Source organism: Protopterus annectens, chromosome 12.part0 (genome assembly GCF_019279795.1).
Source record: "Protopterus annectens isolate FY-2018-M chromosome 12.part0, PAN1.0, whole genome shotgun sequence".
Taxonomy (NCBI): domain Eukaryota; kingdom Metazoa; phylum Chordata; order Ceratodontiformes; family Protopteridae; genus Protopterus; species Protopterus annectens.
The window spans coordinates 330,322,856-330,347,468 of NC_056746.1; the positions used below are offsets into that span (position 1 = coordinate 330,322,856).

General features: G+C 41.6%; 1 protein-coding gene across 3 annotated transcripts in view; it reads right to left on the reverse strand.

Annotated features, from left to right (window-relative positions):
- The window catches only part of LCMT1 (leucine carboxyl methyltransferase 1), a 433,670-nt gene that overhangs the window by 146,404 nt on the left and 262,653 nt on the right, over positions 1-24,613 (reverse strand). For all 3 annotated transcript variants that reach the window (XM_044089403.1, XM_044089404.1, XM_044089405.1), the window contains exon 8: positions 18,904-19,005. In XM_044089403.1, the coding sequence (XP_043945338.1) occupies positions 18,904-19,005 (102 nt within the window). The remainder of the gene's footprint in view (positions 1-18,903; positions 19,006-24,613) is intronic.

The window sequence follows — 24,613 nt, forward strand, 5'->3', positions numbered from 1 at the left end:
GTAATCAGGAATGTCCAACACAGAAGTAATGGCAGAAGTGTCTGCAGGGATGAGCATCCTGAATTCATAAAAAATGTTTGAGCAAGCAAAGGTACAGAATTTGTTTCTATGGTCTGTTGCTTTTTGGGATTAGAAAAAGGCAACAGTAGAAACATAGCCCCCTTATTGCTTTGGCATCTGTTCCACTTCCCTCAGTTCTAAGAACTGCTGACCAAGGGACAAACGGGAGCAACTGGTCTTCTAAAACAAAAGGCATTACTATAAAAGGTGGGACAGAGTGAATTTTAGCCTGGACCCCTCTCTAATGAGATTTGGGACACAGCTGTGTCTGATGTTCCCTCAACCATATATTTGCAAACTGGATTAACCTGCCCCTGAGAGGAAAAATCATCAAATCTTCAAGCAGTTATCCAGAGACCTTTCAGTTTTGAAATGGGTTAACAAGTCTACATCATATGGTAGTAAGTATGGAGGTTCCTTTGTGATCTACTAAACAAAGAAGTACAGTTTTGTACCTACCATAAATGTAGATGTCCGATAGGAATGCATCTGCAGTCCTTACAAATGGGTTGTCCTGTTGTCAGGCAGCCCTTGATCGGCGGATTCAAAGTCTGGGTCTGGCTTGCTGGTAGCACTTCACCCGACGTCATTGCTGCAGTTATTCGGGTATAAAGGCATCAGCCGACGCCATTTCCTCAGTGTTTCTTGCCCCAGATGCCAGGTGCCCTCTAGGAAGGCTAAATTTTTGATAAATGCCAATGGTTCCAAAATATTAGAAACAAACAACAAATAAGCATGTATGTACATATATACAAACAAATACACCATAATAGATTCCCCAGCTAGCTATAAGAAGGGCAAATACCTAGGAGTACCACAGAGGGAAGGAGGTGGGTAATCCTGACTGCAGATGCATTCCCTATCGGACATCTACATTTATGGTAGGTACAAAACTGTACTATGTCCTTCAAGGATGCATCTGCAGTCCTTACAAATGGGTAGAATACCATAGCCAAACTGGGGGAGGAGGAAAGTTAGAATTATGGTGTAGTTAAGATCCCTTGCAAAACAGCAGTGGCAAAACCTGCTCGGGATCTAGAGTATAAAGGTAAATTATAATGCTTGGCAAATGTATGCACGGGGCTCCAAGTAGCAGCCTCTAAAATGTCTTTGGTAGCCACTCCTGCATTAGAAAAGCTGTGGTAGTGGCTGTAGCTCTTGTAGAGTGAGGCCTGATGTTCTCTGGAGTTTTCTTTCCATGGTAGGAGTAACAAAATCTAATGCAATTTCCTATCCACTTAGATATTGTCTGTTTGTAATTGCTTTCCCTTCCATTCCTGCTGCATATGCTACCAGTAGCTGGTCAGTTTTCTATTGCTCTTGGTCCTGTCCAGGTAGTAAGCGTAATTGTCTGTGTACATCCAAGGTATGCAACAGTCTTTCTCCCTGTTCTGTGGATTGGGGAAGAATGTAGGTAGGTGGATAGCCTGATTTAAAGATACTCTGGAGACCACCTTAGGCATAAAAGTAGGATTTGTTCTCATGGACACTCTGTCTTGATGGAAGATCAGAAAGGGTTGTACTGCCATTAATGCCTGTAGCTCAGAAACCCTTCTTGCTGAAGTGATTGCCAGCAGGAAAGCAGTTTTCCATGATAAGTATTGCAATTCTGCTGTTGCTGCTGGTTCGAAGGAGGAGTGTCAACTTTTCTAGCACAAAGTTCAAGTCCCATGCAGGTAATGGTGGCTTCCTAGGAGGTTTTACATTTTAATTCCTCTCAGAAACTGCCCTGAGCAGAGGATGTGAGAAAACTGGAGGATCCAAGTCGTATTCTGCTGAAATAGCTGAGGCATGAATCTTAATGGAAGAGTAGGACAGGCCTTTGTGGAATAGCTCTGCCAAGTATTCCAGGATGTTGGCTATGTTTACCAGTGACACATCTTCCCCTTTAACAGTACTCCAAATGAGATATCTTTTCTATTTTGCTGAATAGGTTTTCCTTGTTGAAGGTCTGCGAGCTTCTAAGATAATGTCCTTAACCCTTTGGGATAAATTTGGGTTAATTTGTCTTATGCAATGTTCCAGGCAGTCAGCTGCAGAGTTTTCAGGTTTGGATGCAGGGTGTTGTAATTGTTCTGAGTTAACAGCAAGGGAACTAGGGGTAAGGGCCATATCTGCTCCCGAGACATGCTCCTCAGTAATGGGTACCAATGTTGCCTTGGCCAATCTGGAGCTATCAGAATGATCCTTGGACGTTCCTCTTTGATCTTCAATAGCACCTTGTGCATCAAAGGAAGTGGTGGGAATGCATATGCTGACAGATTTTTCCAACTGAAGGATAGGGAGTCCACCTTCCATGCCAGTGGGTGGTACGTCCTGGTGCAGAATTTCTTTAATTGGTGATTGAGTTGTAATGCAAATAAGTCTATTTCTGGGAGACCCCATTTTCTTGTAATGGTTTTGAAGATGTCCGGATGCAGCATCCATTCGTGGGCATCCGTGGTAGTCCTGCTTAATATGTCTGCTAGAGTGTTTTCTTTTCCTGGTACAAAGATTGCTTGTAACTGAATGTTGTAACTCAGGGCCACATTCCAGAGGTCCAGGGCCATCCGGCATAGAGGGTACGAATGTGTGCCTCCCTGCTTGTTGATGTACCACATAACTGTGGTGTTGTCTGTCCTTATCATCAATTGGCCTTGTCAAAGAAATGGTTTGAAAGCCTGAATTGCCAGTTTTACTGCCAGCATTTCCTTTAGGTTTATGTGTAGGTGCAGCTGCTCTTGAGTCCATAAACCCTGTATGCATTTGTTCATCATGTGGGCCCCCCAACTGAGGTCTGAGGCGTCCGTTGTGATGGTTTGGCTTGGTTGAGTGCTGTGGAAGGGCAATCCTTCGTTTGATTGACAGGCCTGAGCCCACCATTGGAATTCTTGCTTCAGGCATGGAATTATTGGAATTTGAGTTTCTAGGCTGTGCTTGTGCTGAGACCATAAATTCCTTAGGTACCACTGTAGTTTTCTCATATGCAGTCTGGCATGTGGGACCAATATTATGCAGGATGCCATGAAGCCCAATGCTTGTAGGACTTTTCTTGCTGTTAGATGGTTTTGTTTTGTTAATGCCAAGAAGTAGAGAGGGAGTTGCTCCTGTTTTTCTACTGTTAGGAATGCCATTTGTTTGGATGTGTCCAGCTCCGCACCCAAAAAGGTTATCGTTTGGGATGGTATCAGCCTTGACTTTTATATTGACTGTGTATCCCAGGGCTTGTAGAAGGTAAATGACTCTTTTCAAGTCTTTTGCTAGCTTGTTTTTGTTGTCCGCTTGTATTAGGCAGTCGTCCAGGTAAGGGTAGATTTGGATCCTGAAGCCTGCAATGAGCGATTACTGATGCCAGGCATTTCGTGAACACTCTGGGCAGTAGATAAGCCAAAGGGCAATGCTGAGAATTGATAATGCTCTGATCCTGCAAGAAATCTGGGGTATCTTCTGCAATTTGGTCGTATGGGGGTGTGCAGGTATGCCTCCTTGAGATCTAGAGTTACCAGCCAAGACTCCTTGCCCAGCATGGGAAGAAGCTGCTGTAGGGTCAGCATTTTGAATTTTGGAACAATGATGAATGTGTTTAAAGCGGACAGATCGAGAATAGGTCTCCATTTGCCTTCTTTCCTTGGTACTAGGAAGAGTCTGGAGTAAAGCCCTTTCCTTGCTCCATATGTGGTACCTTTTCCACAGCTCTCATCTTTAATAATTGATTTACTTGTTGTAGAGCTTCTGCCTTTTGATTTGGAGGTAGGTTTGGCATTCCTCTCTTTCCTGGTAGAGTATGGAAATGAAACCTGTAACCTTGGTCTATTGTCTGCAAAATCCACTTGTCTCTTGTGATGTAATGCCAGTTCTTTGTAAATAAAGCTAGCTTCCTGCCTAAGGGTGCTTCTAGCTGTTCCCTGGTAGGCGGTGCCAGAGCCAAGTCACTGTGATTGTCCTGTAGTAGTGGTGGTGGCTGTGTCTGTGCCTCGCTGGTTGTTACCCTGCCACTGGCGTCCCCTGTAGGCACCTCTGGATTGGTTTCTGCCTCTTGAATGCCTATTCCTGCCTCTCTGTGCTTTGGAGGAGTCTGGAAAGGACCAATTCTTGGAGGGCCAATTCCTGCTAAACCTTGGAGGTTGGACCTGTAAGAAATCTTTCACTGTTTGGACAGATTTTGCCTTCTCTTCCATCTTCTTCAGCACCTGTTGTGCAGGAGAGCCAAACAACTTGATCTTGTCCATGGGAGCATCTAATAGTTTTGATTTGACATGGTCCGGTAAGGCCTGCTCTTTTAACCATGCATGCCTTCTGATAACTGTGCCAGTCATGGCTGATCTAAAGGAAGCCTCCAGTGCATCATAGCCGCATTTTAAAGAATGGTTACTAACTTGCTGAATGTTATGTACCATTTCCTGAACATATTTCTTGTCTAAAGGTTCATCAGAGGACAGTTTTTGGTTAACTGGTCTAGCATAAATTCTTGATACTGGATCATATGAAATTGACAGTTCAAGGCCCTAGCTGACAGAGTAGCAGAAGTGTAAAATTTTTACCCCATCTCTCTAAGGACCTCGATTCCCTTTCTCAGAGGACCGGATTTTTCCCAGTGGTAGCTGCTACAGCCTTAGCCCCCTGGGAGACAGTCTCGGGATCTGCAAAGGAGCCTTGTATAAATGGTGATGTGTGTCCGGGACCCTGTAGAACCTATCGGGCTTAGCAGGGGCGGAGGTAATGAATCAGGAGCAGTACAAGCATCATTAAATGCATCATCTACAACAGACAGAACTGGAGGTATAGCTAAAGGCCTATGTTGTGGTAAATGCAAAAGGTTCTAAGCCTTTTCTGGAGTCTGAAAAATCTTGGCCCTGCCACTGAAATTGTTCCCTCATAGCATGCAAGGTTTCCCCAAAGGAAAATTCCTCAGGTGGAGAGGCAGAAGGGATGGACTCTTCAGCATCAGAGTCTTCATAAGGGAAAAAAGGAGCATCTGGAGGGTCTGTATTATCTGAATCATCAGAGGAATCATCTGTGGAAACTGGCTCAGGGGCTCTGCTCTAGGCCTCTTCTCTGGAGGTGGGTGAGAGGCCCTGTCTGGGAGGATGGGATCCCGGATTAAAGAAATGAGATCCTCTGCTAAACTAAGCATTTGGGAACTGGAGCTAGGCCTGTGAGAGGGGTCTTAACAGGCACAGATTTAGTAGCTTTAGCTGCTTTAGCCCTGGCAAAGGCCTTAATGGACATGGCTGCAGGAGGCCTAGCAGCTCCACGTGCAGGGGTTGAAATATCCAAGGAAATAGTGTCAGATAATTCCTGAGAAACCACAACTGCAGGTTGGATTTCAGAAGCCGATTCCACCAGGTTGGAAGAGGCCTCGGTAGAAGGTAAGCTTTCGGCTGAAGGAAGAACCGCTTGCTCGGTTTCAGCCGAAACCGAGACACTCGCAGTTGTCTTAACCGCGGTTTCGGCCGAAACCGCGGACCCAGTGTCGGTCCTTTTCCTTGCGTTTTTTGGATACTTGTGAAGTCGGAGGATCCGACGGCATAATATTAGCAAAATCAGAGCCGAAAAACTGCTCAGCAAATTCCGACCGACGTCTAAGCGTCCGTCGGTTAAAAGAAGCACAGGCTAGACAAGCTGCTACGTCGTGGTCTGGGCCTAAACAAGGTAAGCAGTAAGGGTGGAAATCTTTATGAGGTATTTGTTTCCCACAAGTTAGACAGTTATTCACTTTTTCTGACATCGGCTGAGGCAAGAAAGAGTCTAGCGGGTACTTAGCTTTTTTAGAAGTATTCGGTAGTAGTAATCTCTGGTTCTGACCGACCGGCACTTGTGAACAGCTTCTGCTTGAGTACGCGGCAAGAAAGACTGAGGAAAATGGCGTCGGCTGATTCCTTTATACCCGAGTAACTGCAGCAATGACGTCGGGTGAAGTGCGACACCAGCCGAAGCCAGACCCAGACTTTGGAATCCGGCCGACCGAAGGGCTGCCTGACGACAGGACAACCCATTTGTAAGGACTGCAGATGCATCCTTGAAGGACATCCAGTGCTGCCTGGGCCAAAACAGAGCTAAGAGGATCGCACTGGTTTGATCCCTGTATGTCTTCTCCAGCACCAGGAGAATGGGGTGGGAGGGGCATACAGGAAGCAATGTTACCACTATAAAGAAAAGGCATCCATCCACGAGGTCCTTCTGCAAATGAGCATGGTACAATAAAGTGTGAGGTAATGGTTCACTGGGGAAGCAAATAAGACCATCTTGTTAACCTCAGTTGTTTCTCACCTGATGGAAAACCCTCCTGCTCAATCTGTATTTGTGGTTGCCTGCCAATATTTTGCTTAGGTTGCCTCCTATGCTGTTGCCATGTGAAGCTGGGTGCATTAACCAGAGCTCCAGATTGGACTAAAGATCTGCAACACCAGTTTGTGCAACAGATGTAGCTTCATCCCTCCTTGCTCCTTTATGAACCACATGATGTGGTACTGCCAGTTGAACAGTTGGCCTCCTGGCTTCCACTGTTTCCTGAAGACTTTAAGGGCCAAAAAGACAACCAACATGTCTTTCAGGTTAATATGTAAATTCCTTTATGAGGTGACCCAGTGTCCCTGGACTAAGGATGCATCTAACTGGCCTTCCCAAGCTGCATCTGAGGAATTGGTGTTCAAGGACTGGAGAGTTTCTAACAGACAGAACAGTCTCCCTCCGTTTCTGCCTACTTGGTTGGCCACACGTGTGATCTCCTTCTGGAATACAGAGCAACTCTGGTAGCTTAATATCAAAGGGCTGTGAATGCCAACTCCAAGAGGTCCTCAGGAGCCACTTAAGTCTCCTCATATCTAATCTGTTTGAGGGATCACAAGAATGTGGAAGCCATGCAGCCTAAAGCCTTCAGGAAAGTACCTGGCTACTGTGCAGTCTCTGGCAGCTTGCTGGAAGAATTACGGCCTTAAGATGAGGGACATCTTTTGTGAGTAGATCCTGCTTTCTTTTGTGTTCAGGGTCACACCAAATATGTCCTACTCCTTTCTACAGGGTAAGAATCAACTTGGAATGGCTGATTGAGAGCCTCCCAAGCATCAGAGGTATCCCCCACACACTGTCATGCTGAAGTTGTCTAGGATTTTTTTTTGAATGAACCTGCAGCAGGCAGCCACCCAAATGCTAGAAATGTGGACCCCTTCACAGCTTGAGAAAGACTACCACTGGAGCCAAGCACTTGAGCACTCTGGGTGCAATACAGTATCCAAAGGGCAACAACACAAAATGTTAATGCTAGAATCCAACCCTGAACCTAAGAAAATTCCTGTGTCTTTTTAGGTATGTGCAAACAGATATCTTTCATACCTCATGTAATCAGGAATGTCCAACACAGAAGTAATGTCAGAAGTGTCTGCAGGGATGAGCATCCTGAATTCATAAAAAATGTTTGAGCAAGCAAAGGTACATAATTTGTTTCTATGGTCTGTTGCTTTTTGGGACTAGAAAAAGGCAATAGTAAAAACATAGCCCCCTTCTTGCTTTGGTATCTGTTCCACTGCCCTCAGTTCTAACAACTGCTGACCAAGGGACAAACGGGTGCAACTGGTCTTCTAAAACAAAAGGCATTACTATAAAAGGTGGGAGAGTGAATTTTAGCCTGGACCCCTCTCTAATGAGATTTGGGACACAGCTGTGTCTGATGTTCCCTCAACCATATATTTGCAAACTGGATTAACCTGCCTTGACATATAGCCAAGAAGAGGGAGAAAAGAAATCAGTCAAAACTGATCAAAGGGAGTGACCGAAACACTTTCAAATTGCCTCCCCATCTTTTTTCTTTTTGTCTCATCATGTTTCCTTCTCAGCTGAATTTTTTTTTTCTTGCATTTGCCTGCTGATCACTCAGATGAGTTTTGACAAATGGAGGTAGTTTTATAAGGATGATTAGTGCTGAAGTGTGAGATTAAGAACAAAAAAATCTATATTACCATCTGCATAACACTGCTTTTCTTCTCCATTTTTTTAAATATTTCCTGGGAAGGTGTTCCAAACAGGGATTCTCTGTCCAAGAGGGCATTCAAGACTTCACACTTGATGTCCTCAAGAAAGCTTGCGCTATAAGACAGACAATGTGCCTCACAGAAGCAGTAACTGCTACTTTCAAGACCATGTCTACCACATCATAGCCAAATGTGATCATATGTTTTCCTCATCCTAGGAATGCTTATCCAACTGATGAATGTAGGACTTGCGCCAAGTCCCCTATCTGTGGCAGAATGCCTGAGTGACACTTAATATGCACCTAGCAGTTTGTGACTTTAAAACCCAAGTAACTGAAGTGCACACAGTTTCCCTGGAGCTATACGGGTCTCTCTTCTCATTATTATTATTTCCTGCAAGAATAGATGCACAGGGAAGCCCAGCTTACAAAGAGCAGCATGCTCTACAGTGTCCAGAAATACTTGTAACGCTATATGGTCCACAGCCCTGAGCTCCTCCTGTCTATTCCTGTCGGAAATTCAACAAACAGGGACTGAGGGATGAGTTCTTCTAACAAGAAGTCTGGGGTCACAGGTTTGTGATTTTAAGAAATGCTGAGTGTTTATGTACCTTCTTCCTGGAACACTGCCTAGGAGTACCCTGCATGTCCTCCATCAAAGGCATCTGACAGCATCCAATAGACAAATCAGACTCTCCATCACAGACTAAAAAACTGACTTGCTTACTGATGCACCCAGAGGACTTTATGAAGCAGATGGTACAATTCTTTCTTCCCTTAACCCCCTTATCCTGGTGCTCCTTTTTAGTGGCAGAGTTTCCCCGATGAGGGAGACTCTGTTCTGATACCTGTAGCATAGCATCTCATCTCTTCCGCATCAGACACGCTCTAAACTGGCTTGTATGGGCTTTGCTTGTAAACCCTACACAGATCTGAGAATTAATTGACAAGTGAGGCTCTTCGAAACAAAAAAGGCACTTAGATTGACAGCTTTACATGGGATATGTAATCCGCATTCTCAACAATGGCTCAAGAAAAGGTACATCACAAAAACTGCAACAGTTTCTCAACCAACTCATTATGGGATATGTAACCCGCATTCTCAAAAATGGCTCAAGAAAAGGTACATCACAAAAACTGCAACAGTTTCTCAACCAACTCATTATTGGCAAATGTACTATGCAACTTCAGAACAGATCTCAAATGACACAAAGAAAATTTCACCAATAAAGCACTTATCTTTTGAAGATTCGCCACAGTAGCTCTGGGAGTCCACAATAAGCAACCATACACCTGCATGCCAAAATATGTACCCACCTAAAACAAAAAAATAAATAAATAACTGAAGATAGCAGAGGCCAGGACCTCCTTTTACCCAGGATGCAAGAATGCATCTCCACATACAAGGGGACATAGGCTTGTACCCTGATATATGTACAGGTCTGACAGTCAGGCCGGTTAAGCAATCATCAGCCTGTGAAAGATTCCCATGCATTCCAAGTAGTACACTTAAAATGAACTTTCATGTTTCCTTTGACAGCATCCTGAAACTGAGGAAGTGATGAGCATTGCACTGTGCTGTTACCCAGGGCAAAATTAAGTGAAGTCTGCTGTGGTCCTGACTCTTGACCACGACATCACTGAGAAGATTGAAACGTTCAACACTGATTGTGGATATTTTCTTACACTCTTAGAAGATACCTACAAAGTGCGAGATGGAAAAAAGAACCAAGAACCAATGGGTTGTGTAAAACTTTTAACCCAACTTTAAGGATTCTAGCATGGGTAACAGATTATGACCAATAGCGGTCTAAAGCCATTTTAAAGTGCAGAGTTACAGACTCAAGAATAATATCGTCTCAAGAAGGATATGCTTTACAAAAGTCCACTGAAGCATGCTCCTTGACATAAAATCAAGGGGTTTACAAAAGCTAGTGCACTGACAAGGAATATTTCTTGTTCTCAAAGCTGGAAACATAAAGTATCATAAAATAAAACATATTACACAACAACTGCGTGAACATTGAAAGCCTTCTTCTGAAATTTCATCTACATACAATTCTAACTAACAAAAGAAACAAAGAACCTCTCCATCTGTAATCTTGCCATACCCATCTTGTATGATACTTTTTGGGGGTGGGGGCAGACTCCAACTTGAAACGACATGCAAGTCCAGAGTTTCTAATTTCACCATTTCTGCAATCAGAGTGCACAACCAGATCCACTACAGCTCTTCAAAACTAGTGAGACTGTATCACACTTCCAGGGCAAACGCATCTTGAAACAAACGGCTCAACCACAAATCAACTCACAACACAAGTATTCAAGCATGTACAGTTGATCAGCACACAAATGACAAATTAAAGCAAGAAAGGGTTCACTACTGAAATGGGGTTAGCAATGCTGAGTTCTGAAATACCCGAAAAATTAGAAACTACAAGGCAAGTGTGAATACGGAGCATTGCTTTTCTCTTTTAAATTTGTTTTTTTGAACAAGCAACCACACACACAGACACAGTGCACACTAACTATGGAAAGCCATTTCTCAGAGAAAAAGTAATATTCCAAGAAATGCCAATCTAAAACTTAGTATACGCAAGTCCAGATTTGTGATTTGGTCCACATTCTGACACTCAACATTGCAAGTCTTGGCAATTCAAACTATTATCAAAAAAGTGATTCTGCAGGTTGAGGAAAACCTGGCTTGCAAGCACCCCCTTTACTTTATATTCTCACTCTAAGATGAATTCACATTGGAGGAACTTTGACCAGCAGCACACAAAGAAAAATCCTGACTGTCTGTGAAGCGAAAAAGCTCAAAGCATACTAAAATAGTAACACATGAGAACCAACATATCTCTCATATGTTCATAGGTTGGTACTAGGCTATCGGCCCTAGGGCCTATACAAGCCTAGCTATAACAATTCCCTGGTTAATTCTTCCCACAATATTTACTTCCCTGGACCCCTAGATGAACGTGATCCTCGGGGTAAATTTCCTACCTCCCATCCAGTCGTCAAGGTTCTTTTTGAAGAAGGCCAAGGAGGTGCTCTGCTTGACATGTACGGGCAGTCTATTCCAGAGTATGGGGAGTCTCTGGGTCAGGAACCTATCCCTCCAGCATGTTTTGTTCATTGTGATGACAAGGTTTAGGTCCCTGGAGCATGCGGCTTTGATGGATTGGGATTTCTTTAAGTGTAGCATATCCAACAGCTCTGGGTTTGACATGGCCTTGTATGTTAAGCAAAGATCGCCTCTGAGTAGCCAATATGCGACAAGAGTATAGCTAGAATTTTTTAGTTGGTCAGCATAGGGCATCTGCTTTAGGCCTGTGATTATTTTAGTGAGGAGTTTCTGTGACCTTTCCAGTTGTTGCAGATGTCTTGTGAGGTACATACCAAACGGGGCATTGTACTCTATGATAGGTCTAATGAGGGATGAGTACAGTGGGACAATGGCCTCCTTTTTTCTGGATGAAAAGCCCTTAGTGATGAGGTGTGCCACATAGGATTTCCTGACTGTTGTGGTGATGTAGTTATCGAAGGTGAGAAGTCTCTTATCACACTTTCGGTGTTTGGTGTACTGCCACCTACGCGGTAATTCATGGGTACATGTTTTTTCCCAAAGGGGATAACTATACACTTCTTGGCATTGAGCTTGAGCCCATGGCTCTGGCACCAAGCATCTGTTTCTGCATGGCCCTTTTGTAGAATATCCACATTATTTGGGGATTCAATAATGGCTCCCAGTTTGCAGTCATCTGCGAACTTTGTTAGCCAGAGTCCCTCAGTGTTGGCCTGTACTTCAGAGAAGTAGATGCCAAACAAGAGTGGTCCCAGGACTGAACCCTGAGGTACTCTACTTGTCTGGAGCTGGATTTGGAGTCACCTACTTTTACAGTGTGGGTTCTGTCAGTAAGCCAGTTGGCAACCCATCGAGTGACGTAGGAATTTATGCCCAGCTTAACAAGTTTATCTAGGATTCCAGAGTGGGGGATGGTGTCGAAGGCCTTGGCGAGGTCCAGGCAGGCTGTGTGGACTGCCTTACCCTCATCCACGGCTCTGAAGACTGATTCAAAGAAGTCAATCAGGTTCAGGAGACACGATCGGCCCTTCACGAACCCAAACTGGGTGGGGTCCAGTGTTTGAAGGTTGCCAATGTCTTTGTTTACAAGTTCAATGATAATACAATTCCATGGCCTTGCAGATCAGACTCGTCAGATTGATGGGACAGTAGTTCCGAGGATCCAAGGTGGATCCCCCCTTGTGGAGTGAATGAGAAGTGAACAGCAAAGATGATACATAAGCAGTAAAGAGTGAGCAAGTCTGATAAAAGTAATTTATGGTTGTGGAATGACATGCAAACCTTGTAGAACTAAAACATCCATGGAATCAGCAAACCTACCAAGGCCACTCCACTTCACTGCAATTGTACCAATAAAATGTTAAAATAAAACCCCAGCAATTCTCAGTAAATACTCTTAACAGACCCCTATATCAGTTCACTTCCCAGTTATAAAATGATAAATAAAAAAACACATACTTTAAAGAAAGAAGGCATTCAAAGGCCTTCAATTAAGCATGAAAAGTGGTAATATAAATTAATGCAAACCATGTAGTATGCCAACCAGCAAAAGAAATACAGGAATTAGCTTGCAAAATATTTTATTCTCTGCTTCTGTCTGTTGACTTCTTCAGAATAAAATTCTCAAAAACTTTTGGCTATCTATATATATATATATATATATATATATATATATATATATATATATATATATATATATATATATACATGCATACACATACACAACAACACTTTTGCCAATATATACAACAATTAACCAAAACAGTATAATAATTAACATAAAAAAACAATAAATCTAAAAAAACTATTTACATATTAAAGTCAGATACAAAAACACTAAAAATGACCATTTAGTTATATACAATCTCATACCTTTTAAAAAACATTTATCAATCATATCATTAAGCCCAGGAAATTTATCTGCCCCATTCTTAGCTTCCATAATGTTTCTTTCTGCTCTAAATAATTCTTAAAATCACCCCCACTAAAATCAACAAATCCTTGTTCTAAAAATGGAAAAAAAGGAACTTTTATATAAATCAAATGCAAAGTATTTTCACTGTAATTCCTGTATTTCTTTTGCTGGTTGGAATACTACATGTTTTCATACCTCTCAAGTGTACCTCATTACGAGGAACATACCTCATTTGGGGTCTTAAAAAGTTCATGTTCCTCAAAGTTCCATATTGAAAGACTCTGTTTTACACATCCAGTGTTAGGAATTTGTTTAAGTGAAATCCATTGTAAATAGAAATTAATCATATTAATTCATTAAAAGATATTCTTTACAAGTAAAACCAGCATATTTAACAATCCTATGACCTTCCTAGTTGAAGTTGTTAGTAAGCCATTAGTATGTGTTCCACATTTTGCCCATTTGTTCCTGAGAGCTATGCATGTTTTTTATTGTTTTTGTTACGAGTTACCAGTGTCAGATATTGTGGTGTTTTTTAGAACAGAAATGAATACCAGCGGGTGGCACTGTTCTATCACAACTTGAAAGGGCTACCTAGACTATGACTAAGCAAGTCAGTCAGTTCTTTTATGACAGCAGTACAGGACTTAACGGTCCTGTATCTGCACCACTAGTGAATGTGTGGTAAACCTATTTTGTCACAGCACCAACCTGACGTACAGTGTCATATGTTTTGCCTTCCCAACTTACTGTAAATCCCTTCTGCTTAGAAGTCAGTTTTGTACCTGCTACAGAACATGAATTAAAAAAGCTCCTTATAACCAATACAATCAAGAGACATTCTGGACTCTGCAGTGACAATATTAGTCAAAAAGACTTGATTAAAAAGACAATTCTCCAAAAGTGCTCTGATGAAAACACATATCTGCATTACAGAAACACCTCTGTGGGCAAATACTACACTTGAGACATTAGGCTAAAATCAACTGAATAGAAAACATGTCAAAGACTACAGCAGACCGCTTCATGTTCTGGATACATACAGCAAATATAGTATTTACTGGTCAGAATTTAATTTAATTTTTTTTTTTTTTTATTTTGATTTTGATTACTGGGTTTCTCTGACTGTATTTAGACAAAACCTACATTCTGCAGAGGCCTGGGAGAAAAGTTCTAACATATTACAAAAATTTTTAAATGGAATAATCAAGATAATTCTGTAAGAATAACCTTATTACAGAAGTACCAAATGAGCAATTCAGCCGAGAAGCACAAAACATTGGCATTTAGATGCACAGCACAAATGCTGCTACGGGCTCACTCCGCTCCCCTGACCCAATTCCCACTCACCCTCACTACTCCTACATTTATTTAAACTCCAAACCCCTCCCTCTCTCAACCAACCAATCATCTCCACTCTGTAACCCCTCCCCTCTCTACATCCACCTGCCAATCACAACCACTCCAACCCCACCCATCAAAGTCCCTATAAACATCTATTTCTACTCCATCTATACACAAATACAATCTGCCCTACTCATTTTATACTGCTAATATACAACTATACTCCTCTACTATGCCTTGTCTTCTACCTCAAACCATTCTCACCCCATCTATCTGCATTCTATTCTTACTTCCTTTATACCAAGCTACCTCATACTCCTATAACCAACTCCACCCCTCCCTTCCTGTACTACCCCCACTCCCAACCTCCTTCCTTAACCCACTAAAACACACTTCCACAACATATCCGCCTCTCTACTTCAACCCAACCCACTCCACTACTTCAGGATAAAACCTCCCCTCAATTAAATACTACAAACCTAAACTAATACCTTACCATCCACAACTATTAAAGACCAAATAAAAAATACTACTACCCTTCCTCAACTACCTCTGCTTAGCAGGGGACATGCATTCAAATCCTGGACCAAATACTTCCTCTAGTCCCAATCTCCCTGTCACAAGCAATAAAACCAACCATAAATACCTCAAATTCTTCACCATCAATGCCCAAAGTCTAAGAAATAAAGTAGCCCACTTTCACGCTTGGCTAAACTACAACCTACTCGACAGTGTAGCCATCTCAGAAACCTGGCTAAAACCTCATATTTGTGACTCTGAAATCCTCCCTCCTGGATTCCAATCCCTCAGACACGGTCGCTTAAATAGAAAAGGGGGTGGAGTAGCCTTAATCTAGTCTAACCTGATATCCATCACTCCCTATCCCAATCCTATCCCTCATTTCAACAATGCAGAACTAGTAATAGGCCTACCAAAAATAAATAACCACAAAAGCATTTGTATCATTGCTCTCTACACCCCCCCGGTAATAACACCACTACTCAAAGAAATTCTCCTCTGACCTCTACCAATATTAAGCTAGAGACCTTCATACTTGGAGATGTAAATATCGATTGGAATAAAATCAACAACTCTAATCCCACCATATCCATCAATCTATTTAACTATATCCAACTAACTAACTCCATTACCAGACCCAACAAAACAAACCCCCCAAGTACCACACTAGACTGAATCCTAGTACCCCATCCTAATAAAGTCTTAAACTCTGGCATTATAACTGACCCTATAGGAGACCACTTGCCAGCTTTTATACACCGAGCTACTCACTCCTCTCCTCACCTACACCAATATATTCACACACGTAACCTTTCAAACTTTAACCCCACTACTTTCTCTGACTCCCTAAAACAAACAAACTGAAACTCCCTAAAAACTCTTCCACTAGACAATGACATAGAATTTTTCAACTCAACCTTCTTAAACTTCCTCAACTCCCTAGCTCCACCAAGAACAAAAAGAGTAAAAACCAAGACCGCCCCTTGGCTAATCAAAGATACCAAAAAGCTTATGCTACAAAGATAAATCCTGGAAAACATACCATTAAAACAAGCAGCCAGAAACTTTTCTTAAATATAAACAACTCTGCAACCTCAATAAAAAAAAATCTGAGACAAAAAGTCCTGCTGTATCAAACTCCAGTCTAACCAGTCAACAAACCCCAAACATTTCTGGAATTTCATTCATTTTCTTCTCTACCCAGGTACCAAAAACAACCCCTGCCCTGACACCAGCAAATCTGATCCTGAAATAGCCTCTCTATTCAACTCTTTCTTCACCAACTCCATAGCAGAACTGAACAAGACCTTCCCTAACAATAACCCTTCCCCTCAACCTATCCAATCTTCCTCATTCCCTACACCACCCTCTGCCCCCAATCCTCCTCCAATATTTGAACATAAACCCATCTCTACCTCCCACATAAAAAAATATTCTCTAAATTAAAACCATGCTCCAATGCCCCTGACAATATCCCATCTTCCTTCCTAAAATAGCCACAGATGGTATCGTTCTCCCCATTATCATCTTGATCAATAGATTCATGCAGGAATCTTATGTGCCCAAATTATGGTGTGCTGCCTTTGTTCTACCTCTCCATAAAGGAGGCAAAAACAATAGCATCTCTAACTACAGCCCCATGGCTATCCTCTCCCCAATCTCAAAACTTCTGGAAAAATGCATCCACCTTCAGCTTATGCCATTCCTAGCCAATCACCAACTAATCACTCCAACCCAACATGGCTTCCGAACTGGCCATAGTACTATCACTGCCCTTCTCTCCTTCTTAGACACAATAAATCTTGCCCATGACTCTGGTAAAATAGTATCAACAGTTCTACTAGATCTGTCCAAGGCATTCGATACCATCTCCAACTCCCATCGCTTGAAACATCTTTCTAACCTTAATCTCCCCAGAATACCTTAACCTGGTTCTCAAATTACCTCTCTGCCAGGTCTCAAGCTGTGAAATGGGGGAAAGGCACCTCAACCTTCCTTTCTACCCCCACAGGGGTACCCCAGGGATCCATACTCGTCCCAATGCTATTCAACATCTTTATTAATGATTTCCACCACGCCATACCCAACACCAAAATTGTACAATATGCGGACAATTCAACTTTAACCTGCTGCACCTCTAACCTCTCAGAGCTTCAAACAGTGACCCAAACTGCTTTCTCCACCACTGAAAACTGGATGTTCCAAAACCACCTCTAGCTAAATGCCACCAAATCCAAAATATTTTATTCTCTCCTACAAAAGCTTCCCCTCTTGATAAAAACTCATTCCAAATTATTAGCCAAAACAACTCTACTATAAAGGATGTTCCCGTCACTAAACTACTTGGGGTTACTATTGACTGACACCTAAAATTCAACACTCACATCCAGCAAAACATTAAGAAAACCCATATAAAACTTGGTATGCTATACAGAAACATCCACTTTCTCTCTCCTTCCAGACAAACTCTCGCCACTACCCATCTACTCCGCTCACTAATGTATGGCGCTCCTCTACTAACAAACTTATCTGCCCCTCTCTCCTCCAAATTGGAAGTCTGTTATAATAAGATTTCTAAATTTGCAACCAAAGCCAAATTCTCCTCCCATCATTGTACTGCCCTTCATTTCTTAAATTGGCTTGAACTCTCCGACCATCTAGACTTTCTCCAAATTACTACAGCCCACAGACTAATTTTTCAACCTAGTGTCCAGCACTAAACCAACATACTTCAACCTTACACCCCTCAGAGAACTCTAAGATCTACTCCCCAAAACCTAATCACTGTCCACAAACCCAATCGTCCTGCTGGTCAGCTTCTTCTATCCTTTTCTTTAGCTAAAAAATGGAATTCTCTTCCTTCCTCTCGAAGGACTTGTGAAAACTTTGAAAACGTTAAAACTCCGCTACATTCCTACCTTTCCTCTAACAGGAAATGCAACAGCACTCTTCCCACCTAGCCTAATAATCAGTCCACCCCTTAAACTCCTGACCAACTCAGAGTACAAGCTAACCTAACATAAATGTACATATTGTAAATAACATAATTGTACATATTATAAATAACCCATCTCACATTTTTTTTCTCTATTTTCCTTCTCCCTCTTAATTAAGTTGCTACTGCCATCCTAAACATTTAGATACTATGTAACCAAAGAATGTATTCCTGTTCTCTAGCATGAAATGAAATTGTAATTGTGTCTTCTTTACTATGATTGTATATGTCATTAAACTATGTAATGCGGAGCTTTTCTCCCCGGGCCTCCACTGAAAACGGGCTCCCTGAGCCCAGTGGACCTCCCCAGTCATCAAACTGGAAATAAATAAATAAATACAGTAAAGAACCTGCATAGTCAAAAAGGAGAAAAGAACTTTCATGGGCGATGCCCAAACAAGTAGGCCAAGGACAGCTGTCTCAAATTTTGTTACAGGAGGTATCAGCTGCAGACTGAACAGTTTGCATATAATGGACTCAGTGAGGGAGTCCTGGTCCTCCCAAAGTAAATCTTTGGAAAGAGCCCAATAGAATAGATCTAAAAAGAGAAGCCTGTAAAAGACACAAAACATACCTTCATGTACAAGGAATGTCACTAAAGTTCACAATGAGGTACATACTTCTCCAATAACACTTTCAGACATCAGTGTAAACATTCTAGACCACATAAGGCATAACACATTTGGCAACATTAAGAGTTTTCTAGTCATTCACATCAGCAAGTGCCATGAATAAAACATCTCTAAATGTGAGGAATGGTTACTTTGTAATACAGAGTACCAAAACAGATCTAGAGTGGATTCTGCTGGTTAAGGTAATACAAATTATCAGATGAAAGTCTCTGAACCAGTCCACTTACCTGATTGCCAAACGGTAAATAAAGTAGTTTAATAAGCCGTAATAGTTATTAACCCATAAATTCTGCTGGTTACTGTAACATAATGTGTCTTGATCAACACTAATTATTAAAACACACAGTAGACAGTGAAGTCCAGATAAGTTAACCACTGTACTGCTGCCAAGTACTACCTCTTTCTAACCTGCGTTTCCAAGCTCCTGCAGACTTCTACTCCAGCCAGGGTACACTGCCTTCTCTGTAAATTCTCAACCATGATTTGCCCAAATCGATCTGCCATGTTTACCTGAAATTGTGAGCAAAGAAGGTATTCATCTCCAAGTCAAGATCTTAAATACAGTCACAGGAAAACAGGAAATAAATTATACATTTTTGTTTAGCATAGGTACAAAAGTATTGCTGAAGCCTGGAATGATCACAGACCAAGGCTGTACATCTTGGTAATGGACCATGTGCTGGACTGGCACCGTTTGCTGTATTCACAAAGCATTTTTTTTTTTTTTTTAAAGAAAGTGTGGATATTTGTAAAAGTACACTTCAATAAAATGGTGCCTGCTGTTCTGGAACATACTGTGAACTAAACACAAAAACTCTCAGCAATACACATCACTAACTGACACACAGTCACATCCACAAAAGTATAACACAATGTCATTCATACTTTGTGACCCTACTTTCTTTTTACACTTCCCACCTGAAAGGCCAATCACCAACAGTTGTGCAATCATACGGCATACATCTGTATTAACCTTGGCCACTAAAAAGCAAACTCCCACATTTGAACAACAAACTGCGGAAAGAAGCTAAAACTATGTAAACCTAGGCACTCAAAATAAAAAACTCAAGTTCTTGTGATTAAAAGCTAAAACAAAAATGTTTCAGTCCTCTAACTGCATAGGGTGCGTCAGGTGTCTTAACAGCACTAACGAAAGCATCCACAAATAATGGTAGAAACTTGTATCTAAGAGTCAGCAGTTATGTTTAGCATGTTAATTAATCCACCAGTAGGTGGCTGGATGGCTGCAGAACTACTACTGGTTTGTTTTTTTGTCAGAAGTTTCCCTACTTTACATTTAAAGAATATTTGTGGAAGTACCACAAAAAAATGAATGTTTTTGACTTTTATTCAACATCATCAATGAAAACATCTTCCAAGTGATGCATGATAAACTATGTTCATGTTAAATAAAGAAAAACTGCAAGCATGTACAGTTAGAAGGTTCACTGCCAACACAAAACCACTGCAGTGGCAAATCTAAAATTTACATAGATGCTACAAAGCGGTTTCCTTTTTTCCTTATACTTGCAATATTATGATCCCATTTAAACACCTCAAAGAGAAATTTTGAAAACTAAGGTTCTTTAGATCTTTCCATTTTTAGATGCCTCATTTACTGATGACTTCACACCCTAATCTATCTAATCAATAGCAGAATGTCTTCCATACCAAAATAGTAGCAATATGACAAAGAGAATGTACGAGTTAGAAAAATGATTGCATCATATGTCTAAATAAGATATTTTCATTTTTAGTATTAATAGCAGGTAAATGTTGACATATTTTAGTGATTTGCATTCCGGTAGCTCTCCCTATACAGAATATTAATACTGTAAACATGAATAAAGTGATGGATGACGAAACAAATTTAAAAAATATATATATCCATATAAATTGGCAGATAAAACTATTTGCTGCAACTTTACAAACATGCAATTTCAATAAAGATCCACAAGACGTTGCATTAGAAAAAGGCAACAATAAGGCCAACAGATTCCAGAGATGTTGTTATTATGGAAAACTGTAATTTTTTTCAGATGTATCAGAGATTACTAATGGAAAAAATGTTATAAATAAGAGGTCTAAAATGAAAAAAAAAAATCTCAATGAGCATAACAAAAATAACTGAAAAAGGGAGCTTTTAAATTTAATTAATACAAGGCTCCAATTTATACATGGTGTACACGTGCACATACTGTGCCGTTCTCAGACATGGTGCCTAACTCAACTCCAAACAATTAAAAAAAAAAAAAAAAAAACACATGCTACAAGTATAATGCAGTTTGCCTACAGATGAAATACCACTAAAATACTATGCCTGTAGTGCTTCAGCCTCGACTGCAAACACAGTGCTGCATTACCACAACATAAGCATTTGCCAGTTGCAGCCCTTACTTAACACCTTGTACCCAGAGCATCCACCTCTTTTGCCCAGCACTTGCTTTGCCTCTGATGTTGTTTATATACAGGCATCATCAGCATCAACCCCCTTTTTTCCTCATGTTCTATACGAGGTCAGGGCATCATATCAACTATGCTCTCTCTCTCAATTCAGTGCCACTTTCTTACTTTATTAGACAGCCACGAGTGATTGTCGCAGGTCTTAGCTCACACAATCCATCCTTTAGCTGGATGCCTTCCTTTCTTCTTGACTTCTTCCTGTCTACCCCAGATAGTACAGTTGTGTACACTTACTATAAATGTAGATGTTCAATTGTTTTCACTGTTGCAGTCATTACATTTGGGTAATCTGCTGACAGGTTGCCCTCAGTCGGCCTGATTAACAAAGTCTTGGGTCCTGCATCGGTTGCTGTCCCTTCTTCCCTGACGTCAGGTCATCAGGGGTATAAAACATGCAGCCAATGCCATTACATCAGTTTTTCTTGCCCCAGATGTCAGGTGCCCCCCAAATGGAGAGCTATACACACACACATATATATATATATATATATATATATATATATATATATATATATATATATATATATATATACATATATATATATATATATATATATATATATATATATATATATATATAATTTAAAACACAAAAAAATATACCTCCAAACAAAAGCAAATACACCAAAAAGGTTTTTAAGCATATATGCTTTGGGCACCACGCGACAAGAAAGACAGAAGAAAATGGTGTCGGCTGCATATTTTATACCCCTGGCGCACTGATGTCAGGGAAGAGATGGCAGCAACCGACGCCGGACCTAGACTTTGGAATCTGGCCGACTGCGGGTAGCCTGCCAGCAGGATAACCCAAGAGTAATGACTGCAACAGTGAAACACGGTGAACATCAGGGGGCTGAAGGGTAGGTAACCAGGACTGCAACAGTGAATATACTCGAACATCTACATTTATGGTAAGTGTACACAACTGTACTATGTTCTTCGTGTTTCACTGTTGCAGTCATTACATTTGGGTAGAATCCCAAAGCTATGGTTGGGAGGATGGATTTATACAGCATTAGGAGCAGCTATAAGGTCCTGCAGGACAGCAGTGGCAAAGCCAGCTCTGGATTTAGAGACGAAAGGTAAATGGTAATGTTTGGTGAATGTATGAACTGAGCTCCAGGTAGCACCTTCTAGAATGTCTCTGGTAGGAACCCCTCTGAAAAAGGCTGCTGAAGTAGATGCAGCATTGGTGGAATGAGATCTGATCCCCTTGGGGATAGGTTTACCATAGTGCATATAGCAAAAACGAATACAATGGCTTATCCATTTGGAAATAGTCTGCTTTGAAATAGCCTTTCCCTCTGCCCCTGCAGCAAATGTCACGAATAGTTGTTCAGATTTTCTTAGAGATTTTGTCCTGTTTAAGTAGAATCTAAGTTGTCTGTGTACATCCAATGAATGCAGAATCCGCTCACCCTTGTTCTGTGGACTGGGAAAGAAAGTTGGCAGATGAATGGTCTGATTAAGAGCCACACTGGATACCACCTTAGGCATGAAAGATGGATTTGGTCCTGACAGCCACCCTGTCCGGATGAAAAATAATGAAAGGCTCCACTGCCATAAGAGCCTATAATTCTGAAATCCTTCTAGCTGAAGTAAAAGGAAAGCTGTTTTCCAGGGAGAGAAATTTTAGGTTTGCAGTAGCAGCTGGCTCAAAAGGAGGGTGAGTGAGTTTTTCCAATACAAAATTGAGGTTCCATGCAGGAGTTGGTGCTCTCCTGGGAGGTCTTAAATTTTTGGCCCCTCTGAGATACTACTTTAGCACAGGATGAGAGAAGAGGGGAGGTTCTGTGTTGCAATGAGCTGAAATGGCAGAGGCATGGATTTTTATGGAAGAAAAAGATAGGTCCTTGTGAAGCATCTCAGTTAAGTATTGCAGAATCTGAGGAATATTGGGCATTGCTGTGCTTATTCCTTGTGATTGGTTCCAGGCACAGAATCTTTTCCATTTGTCAGCATAAGATTTTCTAGTACTAGGCCTTCAAGCCTCCAAAATGACAGCCATTACAGGTTTGCTGAGGGATGCCAAGGGTGAAATTAGTTGATTAGCCATGCTGCAAGATTCAAAGTTTGGAGCCAAGTGTGCAGAATTTGGTAGCTCTGCTGAGACAGTAGGTAAGGTGCCTGAGGCAGGTGCCACGGAGGAAGGTGTGACACATTGCACAGGAGTGGGTACTAGTGTTGGCGAGGCCAGTCTGGAGCAATCAGAATCATTTTTGGTTTGTCCTGTGACTTTTAGTAGAACTTTGAAGAGCAGGGGCAGAGGGGAAAAGCATAGACTGATAGGTTTTTCCAGCTGAATGACAGAGCATCCACTTTCCAAGCTTTTTCCAGCTGAATGATAGAGCATCCACTTTCCAAGCTTTTTTGTGATGAATTCTAGTTCAGAATTTGTCCAACTGATAGTTCTGGGGTGAGGCAAAAAGATCTATGTCTGGGCTCCCCCATTTGCGTGTCAACATGTTGAAAACTTGTGGTTCCAGTTTTCATTTGTGTGGGTCCATAAGATTTCTGCTTAGTTCGTCTGCCAGAGTATTTAGCTTACCTGGCAGGAACTGAGCTTGTAGTTATATTTGATAGGTCAAGGCCGTGTTCCACAATGCCATGGCTAGTCTGCAAAGGGGGTAGGAATGTGTACCTACCCTGCTTGTTTATGTACCACATATAACTGTGGTGTTGTCTGTCTTTATCATTAGTTGTCCTGGATGGAGGTGGTCTTTGAAGGCTGTCAGTGCATTCTGTACACCTAGCATCTCTTTCTGATTGATATGTAGGTGCATTTGATTTGGGCTCCACTTGCCCTGAATGCACTTCCCTGCCAGATGAGCCCCCCAAGCATAGTCTGATGCATCTGTAGTTAGGGCTTGGGTGGCAGGGGGTGGAGTGAATGGCAGTCCCTTGTTTTGGTGGCATGCCTTTGCCCACCACAGGAACTCTAGTTGCAGGCAAGGTATAATAGGAATCATTGTTTCCAGGCTGTGACAATGTTGACTCCATAAACTTTTTAAGTACCACTGAAGTTTCCTCATATGCAGTCTTGCATATGGAATTAGAAGAATGCAGGAGGCCATGAACCCCAAGGCTTGCAGATAGCAGGGTTTTTGTGGCCACCTGTTTGAATTAAGTCACCAATTGAGTTTGCTTTTCTGTTAAGGTAAGTCATTTGGGCAGCTGTATTCAAGCTTGCACCCAGGAATGTAATTTTTTGAGAAGGTACCAGTTGTGACTTCTTTTCGTTTATGGTGTACCCTAGACAAGTTAGAACCCTTTTTACAAACGCCAGATGCTTTAGAAGAATGTCCTTATTTTCTGCCTGAATTAGACAATCATCCAGGTATGGATATATCTGAATACTTCTTTGCCTACAAAATGCAATTACTGGTGCCAGGAACTTTGTGAAGATCCTGGGTGCAGTAGATAAGCCAAAGGGCAGTGCAGAGAACTGGTAATGCAAGTAGCCTGCTTTGAAGCAACGGTATCTTCTCTAAGATTCCCTGATTGGGATATGCAGGTAAGCCTCTTAAGTCTAGGCATCTTTGCCTAGCATAGGTAGTAACTGTTGAAGAGTCAGCATCTTGAATTTTGGAATGTCCAGAAATGTGTTTAGAGTGGATAAGTCCAGAATTGGACGCCATGATTTGTCTATTCTGGG